Here is a 21,466-nt window from a genome sequence, read left to right on the forward strand (position 1 = left end):
GAGAAGAAAGAAAATGAAACATTTTCTGGACCTGAATTTCAAATGGCAGCTCAGCCTTATAGACCATCTATTTTTTTTCTAAACCAACCCAAAGAGAGCAAAAAGGATAAAAAAAATTGAAAATATTGAGATGCTCTCCAAAGTTAATACTAATTTACCTTTGTTGGATGTTGTCAGGATTAAGCCAGCTTATGCAAAGTTCTTTAAAGAGTTAAACACCAACAAAAGGCGATATACGAACGACGAAAAAATACAAGTAGCAAGCGAATGCTTCAATAGCAGTTGCCCCTTAAGATGAAGGATCCTAGTAGCTTCATCATTGATATTACAATAGGTGACAAAGAGGATACAAAAGCCATGTTAGATTTGGGAACAAGCATCAACTTGATGCCTTATTCGATATATGAACGACTTAGCTTGGGAGAGTTGAAGCCCACCACTATGTCTCTACAACTTGCAGATAAATCAATAAAATATCCTAGAGGTATAGTGGAAGACTTGCTAGTACAAGTAGGCAAGTTAATAATTCCTGTTGATTTTATAATACTTGACATGGAAAACACACCAGCAAGGGATAAAAAGCAAACTATACTCCTTGGTAGATCTTTCATGGCAACTACTAGAACTATGATTGATGTGCATGATAGAGAACTCACCATGATAGTTTTAGGAGAAACTGTGGAATTTAGTCTTTAATTCTCTAACTTTATCTTCTAAATCTACTACTGATAAGTGTTTATATAATTATTTAGATTCTCTTGTTTATGAATAATTATATGATGATATTCCATTCTTAATTGACAAGAGCTTTCGTGACACTTTAGATATTCGCATTAAAAGTATGAAGCCATACTTAAAAGGAATAGTTTATGACCAAGAGGTGGAGTGCACAGATGAACACCCACCATGAGTATAATCAGAAATTTCTAGCTATAGACAATAAATTTAGCACTTATATTTTTATCTTTATGCATTTAAGTTATTTTTTTATTTTCTTTTATTTTTAAATTTTAGTGTTTTATGTTTACCTTGTAGGCCTATGATGGAAAATTAAGCATTTCTATCTTCTTTGATTCTTAAAAGGTAATATTTCTCCATGTAAAGTAATTAAACATCCTTTAAAATATATTTTTTTAGCAAGCCACATTGCGGTAGCGAATTTTTATGGGCTCGTAGCAGGGGCACGGCAGGGACGACACGGGCCCGAAGTAGTCCAGCAGCAGAGCCAGCCGCGAGTCATGGGACTCTCCGCGAGGGAGGCAGACGTGACAGCACCAGCAACGTGCGAACAGCGCATGGTCGCGGGCCACACGCAACGGACGAGGCTGTGAGGGAGCAGCAGCGACAGCCCCAGCTGCGAGGTCACGAGCCAGTAGCGAGTCGCGAGCCGCACGCAGCGAACAAGGCTGCAAGGCGCGGATAAGGCTACAAGGCGTGCAACAGCAGCACTGACATTTACGTAGCGAGCTCGCGGAGGAACCATCGGGTCGCAGCACATGCAACTCCACCACTTCCTTGGCCAATTTTGACTTCAAATTAAATATTTTAATTTACAAAACTAAAAGGTTTGGATGGTGGAGATTGGAATTCAGGTTCATGGCTTACTATGTATTGCGAACCTCCAAGGGAATTTTTTATCTTTTTCCTCTCTTATTGATCTTTATTTTTATATATGCAATAACATTGAAGAAAATATCATATTTAAGTGTGGGGAGGGAAATAGAATATTTCTTCAATTAAAAGCCATGCCATGAGAATAAGCATCTTTGATGAATCTTTGTAAAATTTTAAAATTTTCTACTAAGCTTTTTCTTATTATTCTATATAAAAGTCGATGAAAGAATGCTATTATGTTAAGATTCTTGAACTCTTGAGTTAGTTTTTAACATGTATAAATGTGAACTTATGAGTTATTTACACTTAAATGATCAAGTATCTATTATCTGCATATGGACATGATGAATAGTTTGGCAAATTTGAGTTGGGTATAATTAGAAGTGTATGATTTAGATTATGATTTTCTTATTACTAAATTGGCTTGCCTAAATTTGTGAGATATGATATGGATAATATGGAAAAGTTTAAAGCTCTAAGTTTAATAATTCTACTTCACTAATTTTAGTTGCTTAGTAACCAAAGATCTTCATGACCAATGTCGATTTTCGTGTAAAAAAGGCAATTAAGATTATGAGTATGCAAAGCATCTTGATATATGTTTTATTGAGTAACCAGGAGCATTTATTACCATATTAGTATTTGCATAAAAAGACATAACATCTAAAAAAAGAAACAAAAACCCAAAGTATCAAAAATTAAAATTCAATGGGTATAAAGAAAAGAAACAAACTATAAGAGCTTGAAAAGCAAGTGAAAAATATAAAGGCTTATTGATCTCTTGTTTGTAAATAAAGATTTTGCCTTTTTGAATAGGATTAATGATAATTTGGATTATGCATTGTAGTTGTATCCTTTGAAGATGAGTTAGATTATTTGTAGTGAAACACGTATGAAAGATTGGATGCTTGAGTATTTTGATTAACAATGATCGAGTTTATATTTTTTTTAAGAAAATTATTATGATTCAAGTGTTCTTGGGTTGACATGATCTTTACATTAGTGCGATTCTTTTGAATAATATCTTGAAGTTGAGTATGAATGTTCTTCATGATTTTTGCAAAGTTAATTCTCAGTTGCTAATTACTTGAGGACAAGTAAAGGTTTAAGTGTGGGTATTTGATCGGTTCAAGTTATATATAGATATTTCAGGGTATTTTAGAGCTTTAATGATATATTTCTATCTATAATATGGTGAAAATATATGATTTTACCTCACTTAAGCTTTATTATCTATTTTCAGGTAGTATTAGCCAAAAGAGAAAAATATGGAGCTAAATACATAAAAAGAAGCTTAATTGGATATGTTCATGTCAAGGCTCAAATTTAAGATGCATAGACTACTAATTACAAGATTCAAGAGACATTTTAGTCATTTTGTACAATTATTAGAATTTATATTAAGAGTTATTTATAGGATAGTATTTGGTGGAGATAAAGATACTTAAAGTCTTATCTATTAGATAGACTTGTATTAGGTATATATATCTCTAAGGAGACTTATTTAGAGGAGGACTCTTCTCTATATATATCTCTGCGAAACTAATTCTAGAGGGGGAGGAGAGTTTTCTCTTATCTACTCTTTGCATCTGTCCACTATTATTTTCTTTAAAGTACTTCCATAAAAACTTTAGCTTAGTTTTTATTACTTTTTTTAAGATCTAAGGAGCTTTTCAAGAAGTAGAGAGTGAAGACCAATCATCTTCCTACTTTAAGAAATTTTAGATCTATAGAGAGTGTTTATTTTATTGTTTTATGTCTTTCTATTTAATACCATGATCATCATGTTAAATATGTTAGACTAGTTTTCATTAGTGTTTAGTTTAGCCTTTTTACTTTTATATGAATCTTGTTATTTATTTATTTAATGAATGATTTCTTTACCTTCATATCTTTATTAGTTTCAGTTATTATTATTAGTTAACTATTATATTAATTTAGCAATAGTAATTGTTATGAACATATTTAGGTTAAAAGTATTAGAAACATCATCTTTACTTTAATTTATGTTGGTATAAGAAATCTAGGTTGCATCATTAGCTTGAGTGACCTTAGGAAAAAGCTTGATTTAATTTTATTTATTAATATAAACTATACATTTCTAGCTAAAAATATCATTTTACTGTTATTTTTAGTGTAATTATAGTTAATTATATCAAAAAAAATTAAATTAAATAATTATGTCTTAATCTTATAAAATAATCTAGACGTCAATTAGTTTCGCAGAAGAAATGTTGAAGTCAACAAGTCCATCATTAATGAAGAAGATTATGATAATTTTATATGTTAAAAATGAAGCTTTTTACCAGCCATTCAAATGAGATTAATATGAGTAAAAGTTTCATTTTAACTATTTATTTTATTTAAAAATTTAAAACTAAACTACATAGTAATTTAATAATATTAAATAAAAAGTAAGTAGTTTTAATACGTTTAATTTTTTTTAAGATTAAATTATGCTAAAAAATAAAAGATATAAACAAGTAAAAGAAAATTAAATTTATTATTTTAATTAGACATTAAAACTAACTTGTGCTAAAAATAAAATCTTACTCTAATTTGAAAATAAAATTAATTTTAGATGAGTTTGATACCTAATAATTAGTTCAATGATCAAAATATAATATTAAATTACCAATTTAGTTCTTCAACTAACAAGAAAAGGATAATAGTTAGTTTTATTAAAATTCAAGGGGGTCTCGATATAAAAGAAAATGCGATAGACCGATTTATGTATTAGACCAAATCTCAGAAATTAAATAGTATTTAACTCTTAATATAATATAAAAAATATAATTAAAATACTATATCTAGGATTAGGATTAGAGTATTGTTGACTTAGAATCCTGATAGAGCTGGATTTCTAGAAATTAGACTTATACTAAATGAATTATAAATATTACATATTGTTAAATTAAATTAAATTAATAAATGACTAAATTAACCTAATTAACTAAAGAACTAGTAACCCTATCAGATAATTTATCTGTCCACTTCCCCTCACACTTTTATATATGTTATAATAAAAATATTGACAGTTGTTCTATAATTGTCTAGTTATAATTTATTTAAATCTCCTTTTAATTAATTTTTATGTTTGTAAAGATAAGAAATTGTTTCCACTAAGATTCTATTAATGTCAATAATAATTTCTGTTATAAAAAAAATTAACTTTCATATATTCATTAATTTTTTAACTTTCTTTTTATATGTGTGGGGGTTATCTTTTGGGAAAAGGCTCAAATTTGTCCCTAAAGTATAACCTCAGGTACAGATTGGCCCTCTATGTTTTTTCTTTAGCCAGTTGCACATAATATCTCGCCAAACCAAGTTCTTAAGCCCCTCTTTTGACTTGTTAATGACGAAGCTGAAAAACGGAAGAAACTTCTGTTTAAATACAACTTGAAACAAAGAAAGTGACAGTATGTCCTTGGGATCTGATATACCATGTGAATCTGACAAAAAAGAAAAATTTAAAATGGTGATCAGAAAGTCAAAGAAGGATGAGAAGGACCCACCTTGAAAAGCCACCCAGCCACACTTGGAGTTAGTGTGGATGCAACGGCTGCTGCTGCTATTCTTCAGGCTGCCACAAAGGGCATTAAGAGTCCCAATTTAGAAATCCTCTGGAAGACCTTAAGTAGCACTGGTCAAGGTCCTAGTAGTGAAGGTGGAGGTAGCCTGCTGTCCTCTTGGCCGCAAAGTTCCAACCAGAAGCCAGATAAAGATGAGTATAAAGCCATTGCTAAAACAGCAGCTCTGGCAGCAGCAAGTGAGGCTGATTTTTCAGAAGCAACCTTGACCAAAGAGCAGAAGTTAAAGGTTAAGAAACTAAGACGGGCGAAGATTTTTGCAGCAATGATAAAAGGTGGAGCTGCACCAGTGAAGAGTGAATCATTACGTGGGTTATCTGTAGAACCATATGAATCTGGGTTTTCTGAGTCAGATTCTCAGGTTGTTCATCTTGTGGGCGGAGAAAGGGAAGGTAGTTCAGCTCCGAATCCGATGGAGGTCGATACTTGTAATAAAATTGAGAAAGCAGAAAAGAAAGGATTGGCCGATGAACAAAATGAACGAAGATAAAAAAAAGGAGCTATTGATCTAGATTCTCTTCTCAGTTGTATTTAATGGAAGTTTCTTCCGTTCTTCAGCTCCGTCATTAACAGGTCAAAAAAGGGGTTTAAGAACTTCGTTTGGCGAGATATTATGTGCAACTGGCTAAAAAAAATATAGAGGGTCAATCTGTACCTGAGATTATACTTTAGGGGTAAATTTGAGCCTTTTCCCTTATCTTTTAAGACTCTTTTCTTATTCTTTATCTATAATTTTCTAGAGTCTTATTTCTATGCAAATTTTATTCCTATATTACTATTATTTATAATTTTTCCTATTAAATTATTAAAAGACTAAATTGACTAATTTTAATAATATTAATTATAAAGTCTTTTCAGTAAATTTATATATTTTCCTTCTCTTCATATTTTTATATATATTATAATTATAATTATAATATAGACACATATATACTCATATTTTATATATATACTTATTATTCCATGGAAAATTCATAAAAAAACCTAAAACAAAAGGATAATACTTATTTTATCTAAATCATAAATAAAGACAATACGTCCTACCAAAATATTATTTTAAATAATAATAAAAGTATAAAAATATGCTTGTGGTGTTAAAGAAAAGTATAAAAAATATGCTTGTGGTGTTTTCGTACTTTTTCTAAAATAAATAATAAATAGAAAAATGATTAATAGTTTAAATAATCTAAAATATTACAAATTTCTTACTAATTTGGCTAATTCCTTAAAGTTTATCAATTAACCACGATTTAGCCAGTTTAATGTATTTTTAGCTTAATAGAATTGTTTATCAAAATTAAATAATGCGAATAACATAGATGCCAGTTAAGAAATAAAAAATTCAAATTGATAATTCAAATGCCATATTATTTATATGCATTACTTAATTTTAAATTCTTATTTTCTAAATTACATTCACATTACCATAATACATTGCTTAAGTAATTAAAAAAATATAAAAGTGGAGAGATTTGAATTTTAGAAATAATATAGCCTAAGTAATAAAAAAATGTAATATTCAATAACTAATATTATATACTATTAAATAATTAATTTTATGTTTAGAATTCAAATTCTTTTAATTTGTCATTCTCTCGAACAACCACAATTTTAGAAAGCTAGGAAGTATATAAATCAGGCAACACAGTTCAAGGAAAAATTCTTAAACAAAACCAATTGTATTGATTTATTCATTATCATTAATCATTCAAAAATAAAAGTTAATCAATATAAATATACAATATTTTTCTTTTTGAAAATAATACAAATATAAGTGTCATAATAAAGATTTTATTAAATTCAAAATGCAATGACTCTACAAATAAAGAAAGAAAAGAATAGAAAACCAAATAAAGATGCATACTAAAATAATGTGCAAAAAATCCTACTCGAATTTCATCATCATTATTATGTCAATTTATCTAGATAAGTGTGGAGGTGATCACCAAGACAACTTGCATCCTGAAAGCTGGACAGGACACACCTTCAGGCAAACTGGCAAAGCATCCAAAGCCTGTGCACTATATGAACAAACTTACGAATTTAAAATTGTCCACTACAATTATTTATCATTTTTTGTACATATAAAAAATGAAAAACATCAAAACATGGGGAAACGAGGCAACACTATTAAACAAATTCCTTCTGTCATTAGCCTAATATTAACAAAACTGTGGAATGTCTTCCCATAATTGAAGAAAAGAAATTCTGTGGTTGCCCCAACCTTATATATAAAAACACAAAATGCACAACCATGCCATGTCCCCACAACACTAACTCATCGTTCAACCAGGCAAAGGGCCATTTTTCACTGTCATCATCTAATTTTTAAGCAAAAGCAAATGGGGAATATATATATATATATATTATGATGAGTAAGCCTTCCTCCTCCTGCTCATTCTTTGGTGGGTCCATGTTCATCGTCACCGGCCGATGAGATGTTAACGGTTTACCTTACACTGCATAATGTCAAGCCCCCACATGAAACAATCAGCTATCTGGCCAGTCATTGCCATCAAACTAATCTCTACTCGATGGCAAATCATGACAATGGCCTGCCTCCTCTTCCCTCCAGTTACGTTCAGTTTCTGTTCGTACTGTGGGTCCAGCGTGAGAGTATAGATCAATGATTTACATTTACCTTACTCTTGGTAGGAGAGAGGTAGACCTGACACTGGATTATAGTTTTACCAATTCTGAACCCTGGAAAAACGGTGAATGCAACTGGTGGGTCAGCTTCTTGTGCATTACCTGATGAAAGCAGTGCATCCTCAGCTACACATTCCATGTAAACTTCAGAAAATCGACAACCCTTGCTTACTTGAAAGATTGAAGCTTCTGGCTCAAAAGAAAAGGCTAGGCAATGTAGAATCCACACACGCTTTGCCAGTTCAGAGAAAGAGGTAAAGAAGGTGGTGTCTGGGAATCCACCAGAATTGACTAGGCTTCTTTGGCTCAAATTGCCAAAAAATGATGTCTCCATCTGGGGATGAACAAGTTGCAAGTACTTAGAGCGGCAAAATTTTGCAAACGTTGATTTGGGCTTCTGGGCAAGATAATCTTTTGCTTTCACAGATCTTAGTTCTGTAAATCTCTTGAAAAAGAGTTGGTTTTGATTCTTCCTCTCTAATAAAGACGACTCACTTGGAAGGGAAAAGTTTGGCAAATGAAAACCATCAAAAATTTCCCTGCAAACAAAGCTTTCAAACGCAAAGCATTTGTCATCAGCTCTCCAGTAAACCACATCTGGTACAATGGAATTGGCTGCAGCATCCAGATCCCAATCTGCAGCTTTCATCTGATCAATCATTAACTTAACAAAGCTTTGGATTGACTTGACTGTAAACCGAACAACTGCAGTGAAATGACTAGGGCTCAAACGTGACTGGTGAAGGTTGTCAAGCACAGATAATTGTCCACTCCGATTTAGTCTCTTATCAAGTAACTGATTATGTCTACTGGATTCCTCCAATTTCTCTCTAAGATACATGATCTCCGAGTCTTTGAGCCGCAACTGGGACTCCAATTTATTCCCCATAATTTCATAGGTTTTTGAAACACTCTTCTGCTCCTGCAATTCAGCCAGTACCATAGTAGTATCTGGAGAAGGATCAAACTGTTTTTTAATGTAACATTGCTTCAACTCAGATAAATTCTTCAACTCAGAAACTACCAGTTGATCAGCTGCTTGAATCCCATCAACGTCGTATGGAGATTGAGCACACTGTAACTGAGCATATGCTGCTTTGATAGATGAAACACTTGCAAACAGTTTTGCAAGAAGAGCTTCTGTAGCCAGACTCTTCTGGAGTTCCTCATCCTCACTGAACTTGAAAGACTGAGCCCAGTTAACAGTATCCTTGGTGCAAAATTTATCATCTTTGACCCTTTCTTGAGACTTGACTTTCTGCACACCATCGACCGGAGCAACCCCAGTTGCCGCTCGAAGATGAAGAACTTTTGCAACTGCGCGTGCAAATTTACTCTTTTTTGGAGTCATGGCAGACAGTTTGACAGAATCCATCTGCAATGAATATTTAAAATGATGGTTATAATAAGAGAATAAAAAAAATCCAATATAATTCTATATAGAAGGGGAAGAAAAAGTAGGAAAAGTAAAGACTTAAGATCATGCAAGTAATGATTTGCATATTGAAGGAAAGAGAAAAGCAAAATGCTTTAACACTTATATCGAGACCTTTAATGGAGGATGGAATTTCCTTTTTGTTTGTTCTTTTGCCTTTTAAGAGTTCCCAATTTGCTTTCCCTTCAAAGGGTAAAGAGAGACTTTAACACGGGGGAAAAATAAGAGATGGGAGGAGTATGCTGATGGGATTTACTAAACCACAAAGAGGAAGAAGGAGAAGGCAAAGAAAGATGAACAGCAGAAACGCATAAATAAATACACATCTAGAATTTCATACAAATGTCAAAAGCAAAGCACAGTAGACAACTCAATTACAATGAGAAAAGAAGTTCTGTTGCAGAGAGAATCCAGGGGAAAGAAATAGTGTGGAGGAGTTAACAACTTGCGTGGTTCTTTCTACTATTATATTTTTGTTCTTATTCTTTCTGGTGGGTCAGGTCAAAATATGACTAGAATACAATTTAGCATCATCTGGATAGCAACGTTCTTGCAATAGAAAATTTATATTTTGCACATAACCAGCTTCCCATATATATAATGTTTCTTGCAATAACATTATATAGTAAGCAGCACGAATATCAACAAGAAACATGCAATTAATTGTTTAAATGCATCTTGAAATCATCACCTAAAAGATAGCAAGCCTATGCTCTAGATTACATTTACATAAAGGAGCCACTTAGAATAATCATGTCTTCATGTGAATTCACAAGAAGTCAGCTTTATTTACTACCCAACGGCCAAAAAACAGAGAGAGAAGCATAGGCACGAGTGCCCTTTTTCAAATTTGAAGTTGTGGTAGCAGCAGCATCAAGGAACAGTAGTGTACTTTGCTATGTTATCAGCAAGCAATTGGGATGGCGAAAATTACATATTCCATTGAGAACGATGGAAAGTGAATAAGATAACATGGGAAATTTCCTGGACACCCTCAAAACCATTAGAATTGCTAGATTTTTGAACTCATAGCTTAAGTGCATGCCTCAGGAAAAAAAGAAAAAGAAGAGAGTAATATATTTATTCATTTATAGTGAAATCAAACATTAACTTCCTGTTCAGAAAGACAATTTTATACCTATCTCCTCTCTCTCCCATTAATAAAACAATATCTCATCTTTCGAATAAATCCTAAAACTGTGACAATATAACTTCAGGATAGTAGGTCAAAGAAAATAGTCTATGAGCATGGTACTTTGTGCAATATGTACATAAGCTGTGGGGTCTTGGCGGTCCACTAAGCACTTGGTTTATTATATTACTACAGGAAAACCTTATTATTTTTCATTTGGCAAAGCCATGGCCGAAATGGTTGACCCACAATAATAAGATTGTCATGGGACCCCATCCAAGTAAGTTTATTATATTACTTATGGTAATCACTTGCCCAAATCTGTTTACATATTTGGGCAATCACTGCTCCAAATATGTAGAACAGATTTAAATAAAGAAGAAGACGTATTATAGTGCATGATTATGTCCAAAGAATTAAAGGAATTGGCCTCTCATTCTCTAATTGATAAACGTGTAGTTCTATACTATCATGCTTAGGATTCCTCCTCTGTGTCCGAAGAATGCAAAAGAATATCATTATTGTCCTAAGACTGGTCCCTCCAGTCCAGCAGTGCACCACATCCATTGGATTTCAGCATATTGCAGGAATTCATTGAGATTTCAGCAAAAATTGCACAGGTAAAATTCCAATAGACAATAAAGAAAATTAACATTCAGAACACAAAGAGGTGCACTTTTTTGCCACTTTCCTGCCGCATCAGAATTTCACAAACGTTGGGTTAAAAAAAGAGGCATAAATTGAAGCTTCCAGCCAAATATGTGCCTAATTGCATCCAAAAATGGGTTAAGGGCAAATATGCACCTAGCACTAAACATGAGGGGCAGATGATTTCCCCTGTTCACCAACATGCTCCCTTGAAGCAACAAGCAAAAAAGGCCACAGCCAGTGACGCATGGAGAAAGTCTACTTCTATAATTCATAAGAAAGGTTAAATTCATGATAACAATTCTAAACCCAATTCATTTTATGGATGGAAGTAAAAGAATAAAAACATCAGAAGGGGAAAACTCCAATACTCCTTCACAGACGCCACTCAATGAGCTAAACGAAGAACAGCATAATGCTATATGCAAGTTAGTCAGTCATTCGCAGATTAAAAGCCAATATCCAACTGCTGGCATATTTTCCACCTGTCAAAACATATTTCATTTCCTAGCTTATTATGGTGTACAATCCATCAATGTAGATCAAATTATTGGTTAAAACATAGAACATGTAGCAGGTTTAATAATACTCCCTCTACATACAAAATGGTAGACCTTGGGTAGAACTATGTTCTCATAGTGAATCATAATTAGTTGGATGGAAACAAGGTTAGGGATGAGATGGGTAGGCATTTTACATCTGTATTTAGTTCTTGGGCATGGCCGATTTTGAATCATTACATATATATTTAAACTCAAGTTAAAGTTAATTCTGCACCCGTTGCATATCTCAATTTGAGTAAAATTTTAAATTTTAATTCTCTTTTTTCCAATTTATAACTCAAAAATGCGAAATTGAGTATGATTTTAAATATATGTTATACATACTTACAAAAATACAAATAATTATGTAAATATACAAAAGGGTATTTGGGCTGTTGAAGAAATATGACATTAATATGTTTAATTATGTGTCTGGCAAAAGTACTTATTTTGAAATATTTGAAAATTACATTTGGATGGAAGCATGTAAAGTGATTCTTTCTCAAAAATAGATTTAACAATGCAGTCTATAGAAATTACTCTATTAAATTAAAAAATAAATATTCCAAATCTATTTTTTTGAATCCCCAATAGTAATTTCAAATAGGCCCTTAGTAATTACCGTACTAGTATTTGAGGACGGCGCAAAGTGGTTATCCCTTAAGCTAATATTAATCAATGCTTAAAGATTAAACACCAATTATTCATAAATTAATTCTAAACTGAAGCTAGAGCTCTTCATTATTGCTGCACACAAACTCCACACGATGACAAATTCCACGAGAGCAGAAAGGAAAATGTCATGGCTCACATCTCCATGCACAAAGCCTAAGAAAGAGCATGTGAGGCACGTGCCTACCACATAACATACACACGTGCAACTGCCTAATACAAGCAATTTGTAAGAATTTGTGTTGATTTGGCATTAAAGTGGCTTCCACCAATCTATATATGACATACCACGCGGTAAACAAACAATGCCTGTCCTCACAGAAACAGTTGGACTCATTAATTAACAAGAAGAAAAAGGTCTAAACCAAATGCCCTCTCAATTCAGTCATTTACTCAGTTTAAATTAAAAATTAAATATTAAAATAAATAAAATTCAAATATCTATTAAATTAAATTAAAAATTAGAATATGTTCAGCCAAAGTTTAATAAATTTGAGAAATTACAAAATAAAACACTAGCTTTTAAAATTATATCTAATTTATGTAATTTTGTTTAAACTATATACAGAATATAAAAAAAAAAAAGCCGAAGATAATTAGTTCAAATAAATAGTAAAAGTATTTTATCTCAAAAATAAAAAATTATAATTCAATCAGTGGCTTTAATAGTATTAAATAAATTATCGCTTTTATAAGGAAAGTAAATAAACAGCAAATCTTAATTTTTTTTATGGCCCATAAATTAGAAAGAAAAAGCAAAAGAAATGGACAAGGATCAAAGGGTGCATTAGGCCAACATACCTTAAAAAGAAAAGCCGAGAGATATTTTGTCAATTTCCCTTCATAAAAAACGAGGTACCGAGAAACCGAAACCCGACAACACCCAACCCCTCTAATCTATTGCCGCTCTCTGCAAACAAAAAAACATCATCAGACAAATAAAAAAAACATCAAAATCTCAGATTGTCTGGAAAAAAAAACAAAAAGAAAAAAGAAATCTAGAGTCTTCCATTGATCATAATAAGGGAAGTAGAAAGACGAGCAACAGAGCGACCTACTAATAGAGAAAACAGGAAACTATCTACTAATAGAGAAAACAGGAAACTAACAGCCATTAATGGAAAGATATAAAACCAAAATCAGAACCAAAAGAAAGTCTGTTGATTGCAGCCCTAACTGACCTTACAAGAGGAGAAGAAGCTTCAGAGAAATACCGATGGTGTTGACCAGAACATATATATAATGCAATCGAGAATCTGGCTTTTGTATTAGAGCTGAGATTATGGTAGCTGTTGGCTTCTTTCAAAGAGTAAGAGACAGAAAAGAAGAAGAGAGGGAGAGAGGAGACCCCTGGAAAGACAAAATAGAACAAAGAATAGGAAACGAAGCAGTCCGGTAACACGCACACCCACTGCGAATTTTTAAATAAAAGGAAAAGTTCAAAGAAAGTGACCAATTTTATAAACAGGTCCTTTTGATTTATTTTATTTATACTTTTCTTACTCTTTAATTTTTTTTAATAAAATACTGATACATTTTTATTCTGATAATATATTATTTATTAATTGAATTACAATATAAAATAATTTATACTAACCTCGCAATATATATAAATTTCATTTATATACTTCAAAAATAAGACTTATATTATTTTTTTAAAAATATTTCAGTAGTAAATTTGATGATATAGTTTTTAATATTTTGTTATATAATAATAATATAATATTTTTAAGAATATTGTTTTAGTGGTTTTCCAAGTACATTTTCTTTGGATAGTAATTTGCCCATGGTCTTTCAATATTTCACCTAGCCGTTTAGAGCAGAAATGGTTTGCAGTTTCTCAGGAAGTTAGGGGTAATTGTGGTATTTTATAAGGAAAGATCTGACATGCAATAAGATCTTACGTAGAATCTTAGGTGGGACATGGCGAGAAACGAAATGTCGGCATTTGGGTTCCCAGAAGAATTCGACTTGTTGAAATTTTACAAGTTGTTTACAAGACAAAAAGATCAAATATCCCAACTTTATAATTTCTATTTGAAAATAAATTAAAGTCAAATATTAATTAAATTAATGGAAATAGTGTTAACGATGATTTGGTGAAATGAACGTAATAATAAAATTAAATAACTATTATTAATTTTAATTCTTAATAAATATAAAATATAATATTTTAAATTTAAGAAATTTAAATTTGAATTTTATGTTGAATATTAAAAATATTTATTTAAGTTTTATTTTATTTAGCTAATTTAAATAATGAATATTGATAAATATGTTCATAATTTTTGTTATGATCTAGTTCTATTTGGCTTTAAATAGATGTTATAGGTCTATTTATTAAAATAATTTAAATTAAAATTATTTATGGGAGGCTATTTGACCATTTATCCATTGTCTATATTCCTTTTTTGAAAAATTATAAATTTAGTATAATATTATTTTCTCATTTAATATTTTATTCCCTTAATAATTCTCCTTATTCAATCAAATATTTTGACTGCAAAAAATATATCAATCAAGTGTATTACTTTAGTTTGTGGTAGCATTTATGCTTACAAGGATAATTAGGCCCTTAAAACCAGTTACTTAGTAATACGTATATACTCGAAATTATCTCTTATTTTATGGAAATTCCTTTTTCTTGCTATTATCATTATAAATTAGAGATTAAAGGTTTTCTCTACAAATTGAAATTATACTATTAGATATTGTTTTCAATTGTGGTATGATAAACCCTAAAAGATAACTTAAGGTATATATATACTTTTTAAGAGTATTTATATCTTTTAATTTATTTATTTTAATCAATAATTGATATGATAAACTCATGTACTCGGTTGTATGGGCTCAAAATCTTTGTAACTATTAACATCAATACAAAATGAAGCAATACATTTGATTGATATGTTAGGCAGTTCAAATACTTAATTAAATAAAAAAAAATATTGAAATACTAAAATATTAAAAATAAAAAGTTAATATATCGGATTTTACATCCTTTCCTTCTATTTTTATACATGTGTGGTGGGAGAAGAGAACTTGTAAGGCCCATTAAATTAGCTAAAATTTGGGCGTTTGCCATGTTATATTATTATCAGTCGTATTTTCTAGCTGTCCAGAGTTATATAAAACACTTTATAATGTAACTAGTTATCCATATATTGCATAGCTAATTCTTATACTATAGAATTCATACCAAATAGCTACATGGTTTGGTCTATATATATATATATATATTTATTTTTTTATTTTTATTTTTTTTGCAAGACGATTCTCACCTTCAAGTTTTATAATCTTTGCGATCGACTCCATTAATCTGCATATTAACTTTCAAGTAGCAAACCATATTTATTTTACCTAGTTATGAAGTCTTCAACTTCAGGGATTTCTGGGTTGACGAAAAACTTTATTGCAGATGAACTGTTTACTAATACTTGATATACAATAGAATTAAGAGTTTATAATTTGCTCAACAACGTTTAAGTAAGACACATTTTAGTTATTATCTTACTGTACCATTGAATTTTTTGATAGTTAGCGATAAGAAAACAACAAGAACATCCTTTGATTCTTGAGTGAAAATGTTATTTTCATGAAACTTAAATGCCATCTTATACCAAAGAGTGATATACAACTCATCATTACTAAAAGAAGAACTCCTTACTTTAACATGTCAGTAACTGAATAATATTTGATAGTCTATAAGATAGTGTCATACTAAATTCTGGTACCTATAGTTTGTTATCGGTACACATTTCTTCTTCGGAATTCTACCTACAATATTGCCTTCTTTAACATCCCCAATAGAAATTATTTGACCAATGACATTTCTAGAATAACAGTAAAGAGATATACAGTCATCAAAATTTACAAATGTATTTAAGTCTTAGCAATAGTTGAGAAAACAAACCTGGCAAAAATGTGTTATCCCTTGCTAAATCTTTTACTTCACTAAAATCTATGAAATGGAACTTGTCGAAAGGGATGGATGATGAATCATAGTCAACAGGTTTCATAAAGGAATTCCGAGGTAACCTGATTCGAAATGTGTGATCACATATTTTATAGTTTACATGTGCTGGTATAATCATAAAAACCTGAGATATGGTACACATTTTCCTCTTTCAACAAATATCGAAAATGCCCCGCAAACCGGTTTGGAATAGTACATTGCATCATATTATCTTGATATGGTAATTAAATTGTAACTAAAAATATGAAATATGAATCAAACCAAACTATCAACACATATATAATATGAGAAAGTCTGGGCTACATTGACGTACTTGTTCATTAAGCATTAGGAATTCTAAGCTAAACAATTCTTTCGGATTAGTAATGTTGACAAATTTCCATATTTGAGCAATATGTACTTTTATGTGGACATTTTTGCTACTGCTGTCAATTGCTAATAACAACATGTTTGCCATAGTTAATGGAACAACCTGTAACACAAATCATTGAAAACTTCAACATAAATAATATTCTTTGTACAACCAAATCTATTTACATCAGTTTCTTTTTTTGTCATTTATTAGTAAAAGAAAATTTATATGTGATGTGGCTCTAAATACTATTAATAGGCCATAACATAATTCATGATCATGTAATATAGGCCAACACGTTATAGTGTTTGTTCCTGACTTCTACTAATTGTTATGCAGTAATAAATTCTTATAAAAAATTGACCTTTTTCTAACACGAAAGGGAATCTATGTTTGGTCGATGTAAGAATAATTCAAGGTATATAAACTTTTTCATTAGTATGCGAGCCAGATATTATTATAGCTTCAATCACTTTAACTCATAAACTGGATATCATTAGTCTAGTACCATTATACAAACCTATGCTAGGATCAGTATTCCATAATAATATAATAAGAGATTTTTCTTTAATTTTAATTTATATTGTGGAAAACCATTGAAATTTAAAGTGTTTAAAAATTCAATCGGATACAAATTCTCTAATTCGTATTTTGATGTTTTACATATTGAATCTGAACTGTAATATATTTTCTCTTCTTCAGGTATTAATTCAATTATATCTTTATTGATAATATTGACAATTTCATCACTGGATATTATAATGGCTCTATCTCTAATATATGAATAATCTGAATAGTTGGTTTCTGAATCAGGATATGTTTCTTCAATTATTTTTTGATGGACTCATCATAGTCCATTACTAACAAATTTTGTGGAATCTTTACCCAATTATTTATTTCATCATTTTCGTTATATTCCATAATAAGCATTGTGTCATCTCCTATTACTAAACTCCATTCTGAAAAGTCAACCAACTCATTTCTGTCATTATTGATTGTTAGACAACAAGGTAAAAATTTATAGCTTCATTTTCTCTTTGTTTTTATAAATATGATTTAGTTATTGATACATTTATAATATATGTTCTAGTACCATTAACAATTGCATGCGTAATCTGTTTAAAGTCACCTCCTAGTAAAAGACTCTTCCCACCGAAAGGGTTATTTAATTTGTCAGCATCACTCTGGCATAAAATATCCTAAAACAATCTATTCAAAGCTTCAAAAAAAATATTTATGACTCATTGGAGCTTCGTCCCAAATAATTAAGCTAGTTTCTTATATCAATTTTGCAAGTTGACAACATTTTTAAATATCACATGACGAATATTGTCATTGACCCGATTTATGGGCCTGTGACCGGCACTAGGAAAAAGGTAGGCTTAAGGCTACCAGATCCCGTAGTAAGCCTGAAAATTCACTAAATCAATCAAGGTATAATCAGATTCTATCCATCAACAATATTCCATAATAAATTCTTAACCATCAGATACTACATATTTAATTTAGTCTGCCAGCATAAATAAGCAAATTCAGAATTAACATACCATTACAAAATGATAGGCTTTGAAATTACTACTGCGGAGAATCTAGAATTTTAAAAATCAAACATACCAATAAAATCAGTTACATTAAACCCGAAGATGAAAGAGTTAGACTGCTAGAGCGAAAGAACTGCAGAAAAGTAATAAATACCTGAAAAATAATTAAATTTGAGATTTTCAGTCTCGATAGTGATTTAAAATTATATATCCAAAAACGAGTACAACCACTTTAATAAAATATTTATTTAATTAAAATAAAATATTACGTCATGAAAAAACACGTGTCATGTCATGCTTCTATAAAATAGATTTTATATGCTACGAAACGAGTACTTCATTAGAACCCTAACCTCTATACTAACAGCCTTAGCCTTTCGGCTCTCTCACTCCAACAAGACTGGCGCCCAGAGAGCGGAGCTCGACCAGAGTCCTTAAGTTCAGTATGATCACTTGATTTCCAATAAGGCCGGCGCCCAGAGAGCAACGCTCGACCAGAGACCTTTACTCCGGCAAACACACTTTATACAGCCCAGAGAGTTGAACTCGACCAGAGCAAGTCCTAAATTAATCTTTTACTACCAATCTCAGATTCATACCAGTGCATACGCAGTCATGATGCAACCCATCAAGTGGCAAGTTCTACTACTGCCTCATCCTATGTCAACATGCAAATATAATATCAATGATGTAGAAATTGATATATGAATAGTAAATAAATGAAATAATTCAAATCTATAAATCAATTAATCAAAATTATTATTTAAGATCTTTGTAAGAAACATGTATAGCAGATATATGACTTTAACTCACAGTTCTGACGACCTCCTTGCTCTGTTCCTAACCCTCGGGTGGAGCGAGTTGAAATGATGGATTATCTATTCACGGAACAATTCAATCAATAAAAGTAAAATATTTAATAAATAACCCTAGGACTGAACTCCTAGAACTGACTGTCTAAGAATTTCGATTCTGAAATTCTATCGAAAATTCGGTAGAACTTCCTCTAAAATACGAACGTTTGTCTTCCGTATAACGGGTCCAGGACCTGCTAGAAACACTTTTAATATTCATCAATTAATTAACGAGTCAGGCCACCAAAACTACATCATTTTTTCCGACTCCGTAACTCATCACAGATCACAATTATTGGCAGACGGTCTGACATACTATTATTTTGACAATCAATCCTCACATAATTTTTCTAGTGTTTAACATAATAATTAATCAAATAATTTTTTATCAACAATCTTTAAAATCAACAGGCTAGAGAATTACCGAGACACTTGATCAATCAGCCGACTCACCTTCAGCCGCCAGAGTCCGATCAATGATCCGAGCGCCTATGGACTCAAAATAACACGCAGACGATAATTCTAGCATATGATTCTTCGATCAAGCCTCCGATCGTCTGAAGAAAATCACAACCAGTTTTGACTATCAATTTTCAAACGGAGTCTGATTGCTGAAAAACTAGTGCCATTTGAAAGCTTGAGCCGAGGGGAGTTTGAATATGTCCTCCGATCGTCGGAAGCTTAACGGCAACGGCCAAAAAAGTGAGAAATCCAAATTGTCTTCACTTCGCCGGAACTTTCTCCTCCGTTCACCATTGCCGATGTTGCTGCCTCTAAAAGAAATCTCTTAAGTCACCGGTCATTTTAAGACTAAAACCGCCGCCATTGGACGTTGGAAACTCCAGGAACGACGACAAGAAGGTTGCAGCTGCCTTTCTCGTTCCCACGCCTGCCGAAGCCTCCTACTGCTGCGCCCGGCACCAACGATCTCGCCGACGATAGCTGCATCCCTAGCCTTCGTCACCACGCTCCGACAGGGCCTCCTTCGCCGTCTGCCATTGATGACCGACGAAGCTCCTTCTCTCCCTCCTCTTCTTCCTCGATCTTCTTTTCTTTCTTTTCTTTATCGCCAATAGGTCCCTCGACTTCTGCTTATTAACCATTTAGTCCCTCATTCTTTTTAATTACTAACAATTTCCCCTGTAAAATTCATGTTTAACCCTCCAACTTTTCCGTAGCATTTCAATTAAGCCCCTAATTACTTAATTTGGATCAAATTACAATTATTAAAAATAGAGAGGTACTTAATTATCCTTGCTTTAATTACTAAAACGCCCTTACTAACATATCTAATTACAAAAATACCAACCATGAAAATTCTCATTTAAATCCTAGATTAAAAAATTTATATTTTTAGCCCTTATTTCATAATTAATTGTCAAATTAATCCTAACACTTGATTAATTTAAATAATCAATTGGTTGACTATCTTTTCAATTTAGTCCAAAACCATTTACTAATTAAAATTTGTCATTCTCCAATAAATTCTTTTATAAAAATATTATCTACTATTTCTTTTATAACTTTCAAATATAATATTTAATTTATATGCTCATATTGAGAAAAATTTGAGTGTGACCTATATATATGAAAATATAATTTATTCCCTAAGAAATTCACTTAATTAATAATTTCTTTTGAAAATCAAACTAATTAGATATAGACAATAAATCCCTTTTTTTCTAGCATTGAAATTCTATTTTAAATTATCCCAATTCAATTACTCAAAATAAAACTAAATTAAATTAAATAAAACTCTTTATTCGTTATTACTAATATTATTATTATTAAAAAGAAAATTCAGGTATTATAAATATTTATTTAAAAGGATTGGAATCTTAAATCTAGAATGAGTCGTTCTACCACGAGATAACAATAATGCAATAATATCATATGATGCAACCACTAAAATAATTTTACCTTCTAATCTAAGTTTAGATATACTAACTTCGCATAAATATATTTTTCTAGTTCCACCATAACTATAAATAAAAAAAATCCCTCCTTTTTTAGTCTGAATAGCTGAAAGAATATCATTATATATTTCTTTTGCTGCAAATTAAGGGTCATAAATAAATTATCCTTGATGTTCTTTTAATTCAGTAATATCATAATCTAACTCTTTAATTAGTAATATGTTGTTAATGTCACCAATTAATGTGTTGTTAGATAAAGGTAAATCATAATCAGTCAAAGAAGATGAATTTTTGTTAAAAAAATCTTCAAGTTCAAGTAGAACTTTATTTTTTAAATAACTATTAGAAATAGATGCAAGCGGTTGGTCTAAAATATTATATAGTTCATAGTTGATATCATCATAAAAAGTTTTCCAAAATATATTATCTTATATGGGTCTCCAACTTCAATAGATAATATTAGAACGACAAATAAATGGTGGAGCTGAAAAGATTATGCACATACAATTGCTTCCTCTAATGCACTAATCCACTTAACAACA

General features: G+C 31.1%; 1 protein-coding gene and 1 long non-coding RNA gene across 7 annotated transcripts; both read right to left on the minus strand.

Annotated features, from left to right (window-relative positions):
• Positions 1 to 7,242: 7,242 nt before the first annotated feature.
• On the minus strand, positions 7,243 to 13,729 carry LOC8288265 (protein GRAVITROPIC IN THE LIGHT 1). 5 transcript variants are annotated; one of them, XM_048379373.1, is made up of 4 exons: positions 13,467 to 13,715; positions 13,087 to 13,195; positions 9,406 to 9,474; positions 7,243 to 9,231 (listed from the first exon to the last, which is right to left on the minus strand). In XM_048379373.1, exon 4 carries the CDS (start codon positions 9,229 to 9,231, stop codon positions 7,831 to 7,833), a length of 1,401 nt encoding a protein of 466 aa, XP_048235330.1. In that variant the 5' UTR covers positions 9,406 to 9,474; positions 13,087 to 13,195; positions 13,467 to 13,715; the 3' UTR covers positions 7,243 to 7,830. The 5 variants fall into 5 exon arrangements, 2 of the variants coding, with proteins under 2 accessions (XP_048235330.1, XP_015578069.2); XM_015722583.3 differs by lacking the exon at positions 9,406 to 9,474; XR_007217364.1 differs by lacking the exons at positions 7,243 to 9,231; positions 9,406 to 9,474 and adding an exon at positions 12,325 to 12,494 and having other exon boundaries at positions 13,467 to 13,729.
• A 4,661-nt stretch (positions 13,730 to 18,390) lies between these two features.
• Positions 18,391 to 20,078, minus strand: LOC125371118. Of its 2 annotated transcripts, none has more exons than XR_007217386.1 (3): positions 19,462 to 20,078; positions 18,968 to 19,032; positions 18,391 to 18,812 (listed from the first exon to the last, which is right to left on the minus strand). It is a non-coding gene; the product is annotated as an uncharacterized LOC125371118 (long non-coding RNA). The 2 variants fall into 2 exon arrangements; XR_007217385.1 differs by having other exon boundaries at positions 19,433 to 20,078.
• Positions 20,079 to 21,466: the final 1,388 nt, after the last annotated feature.

Source organism: Ricinus communis, chromosome 9 (genome assembly GCF_019578655.1).
Source record: "Ricinus communis isolate WT05 ecotype wild-type chromosome 9, ASM1957865v1, whole genome shotgun sequence".
In the NCBI taxonomy this organism is placed as follows: Eukaryota; Viridiplantae; Streptophyta; class Magnoliopsida; order Malpighiales; family Euphorbiaceae; genus Ricinus; species Ricinus communis.

Excerpts from the sequence above, each read along its gene's own strand:
- LOC8288265 (XM_015722583.3), bottom strand. The coding sequence starts at position 9,231 with ATGGATTCTGTCAAACTGTCTGCCATGACTCCAAAAAAGAGTAAATTT.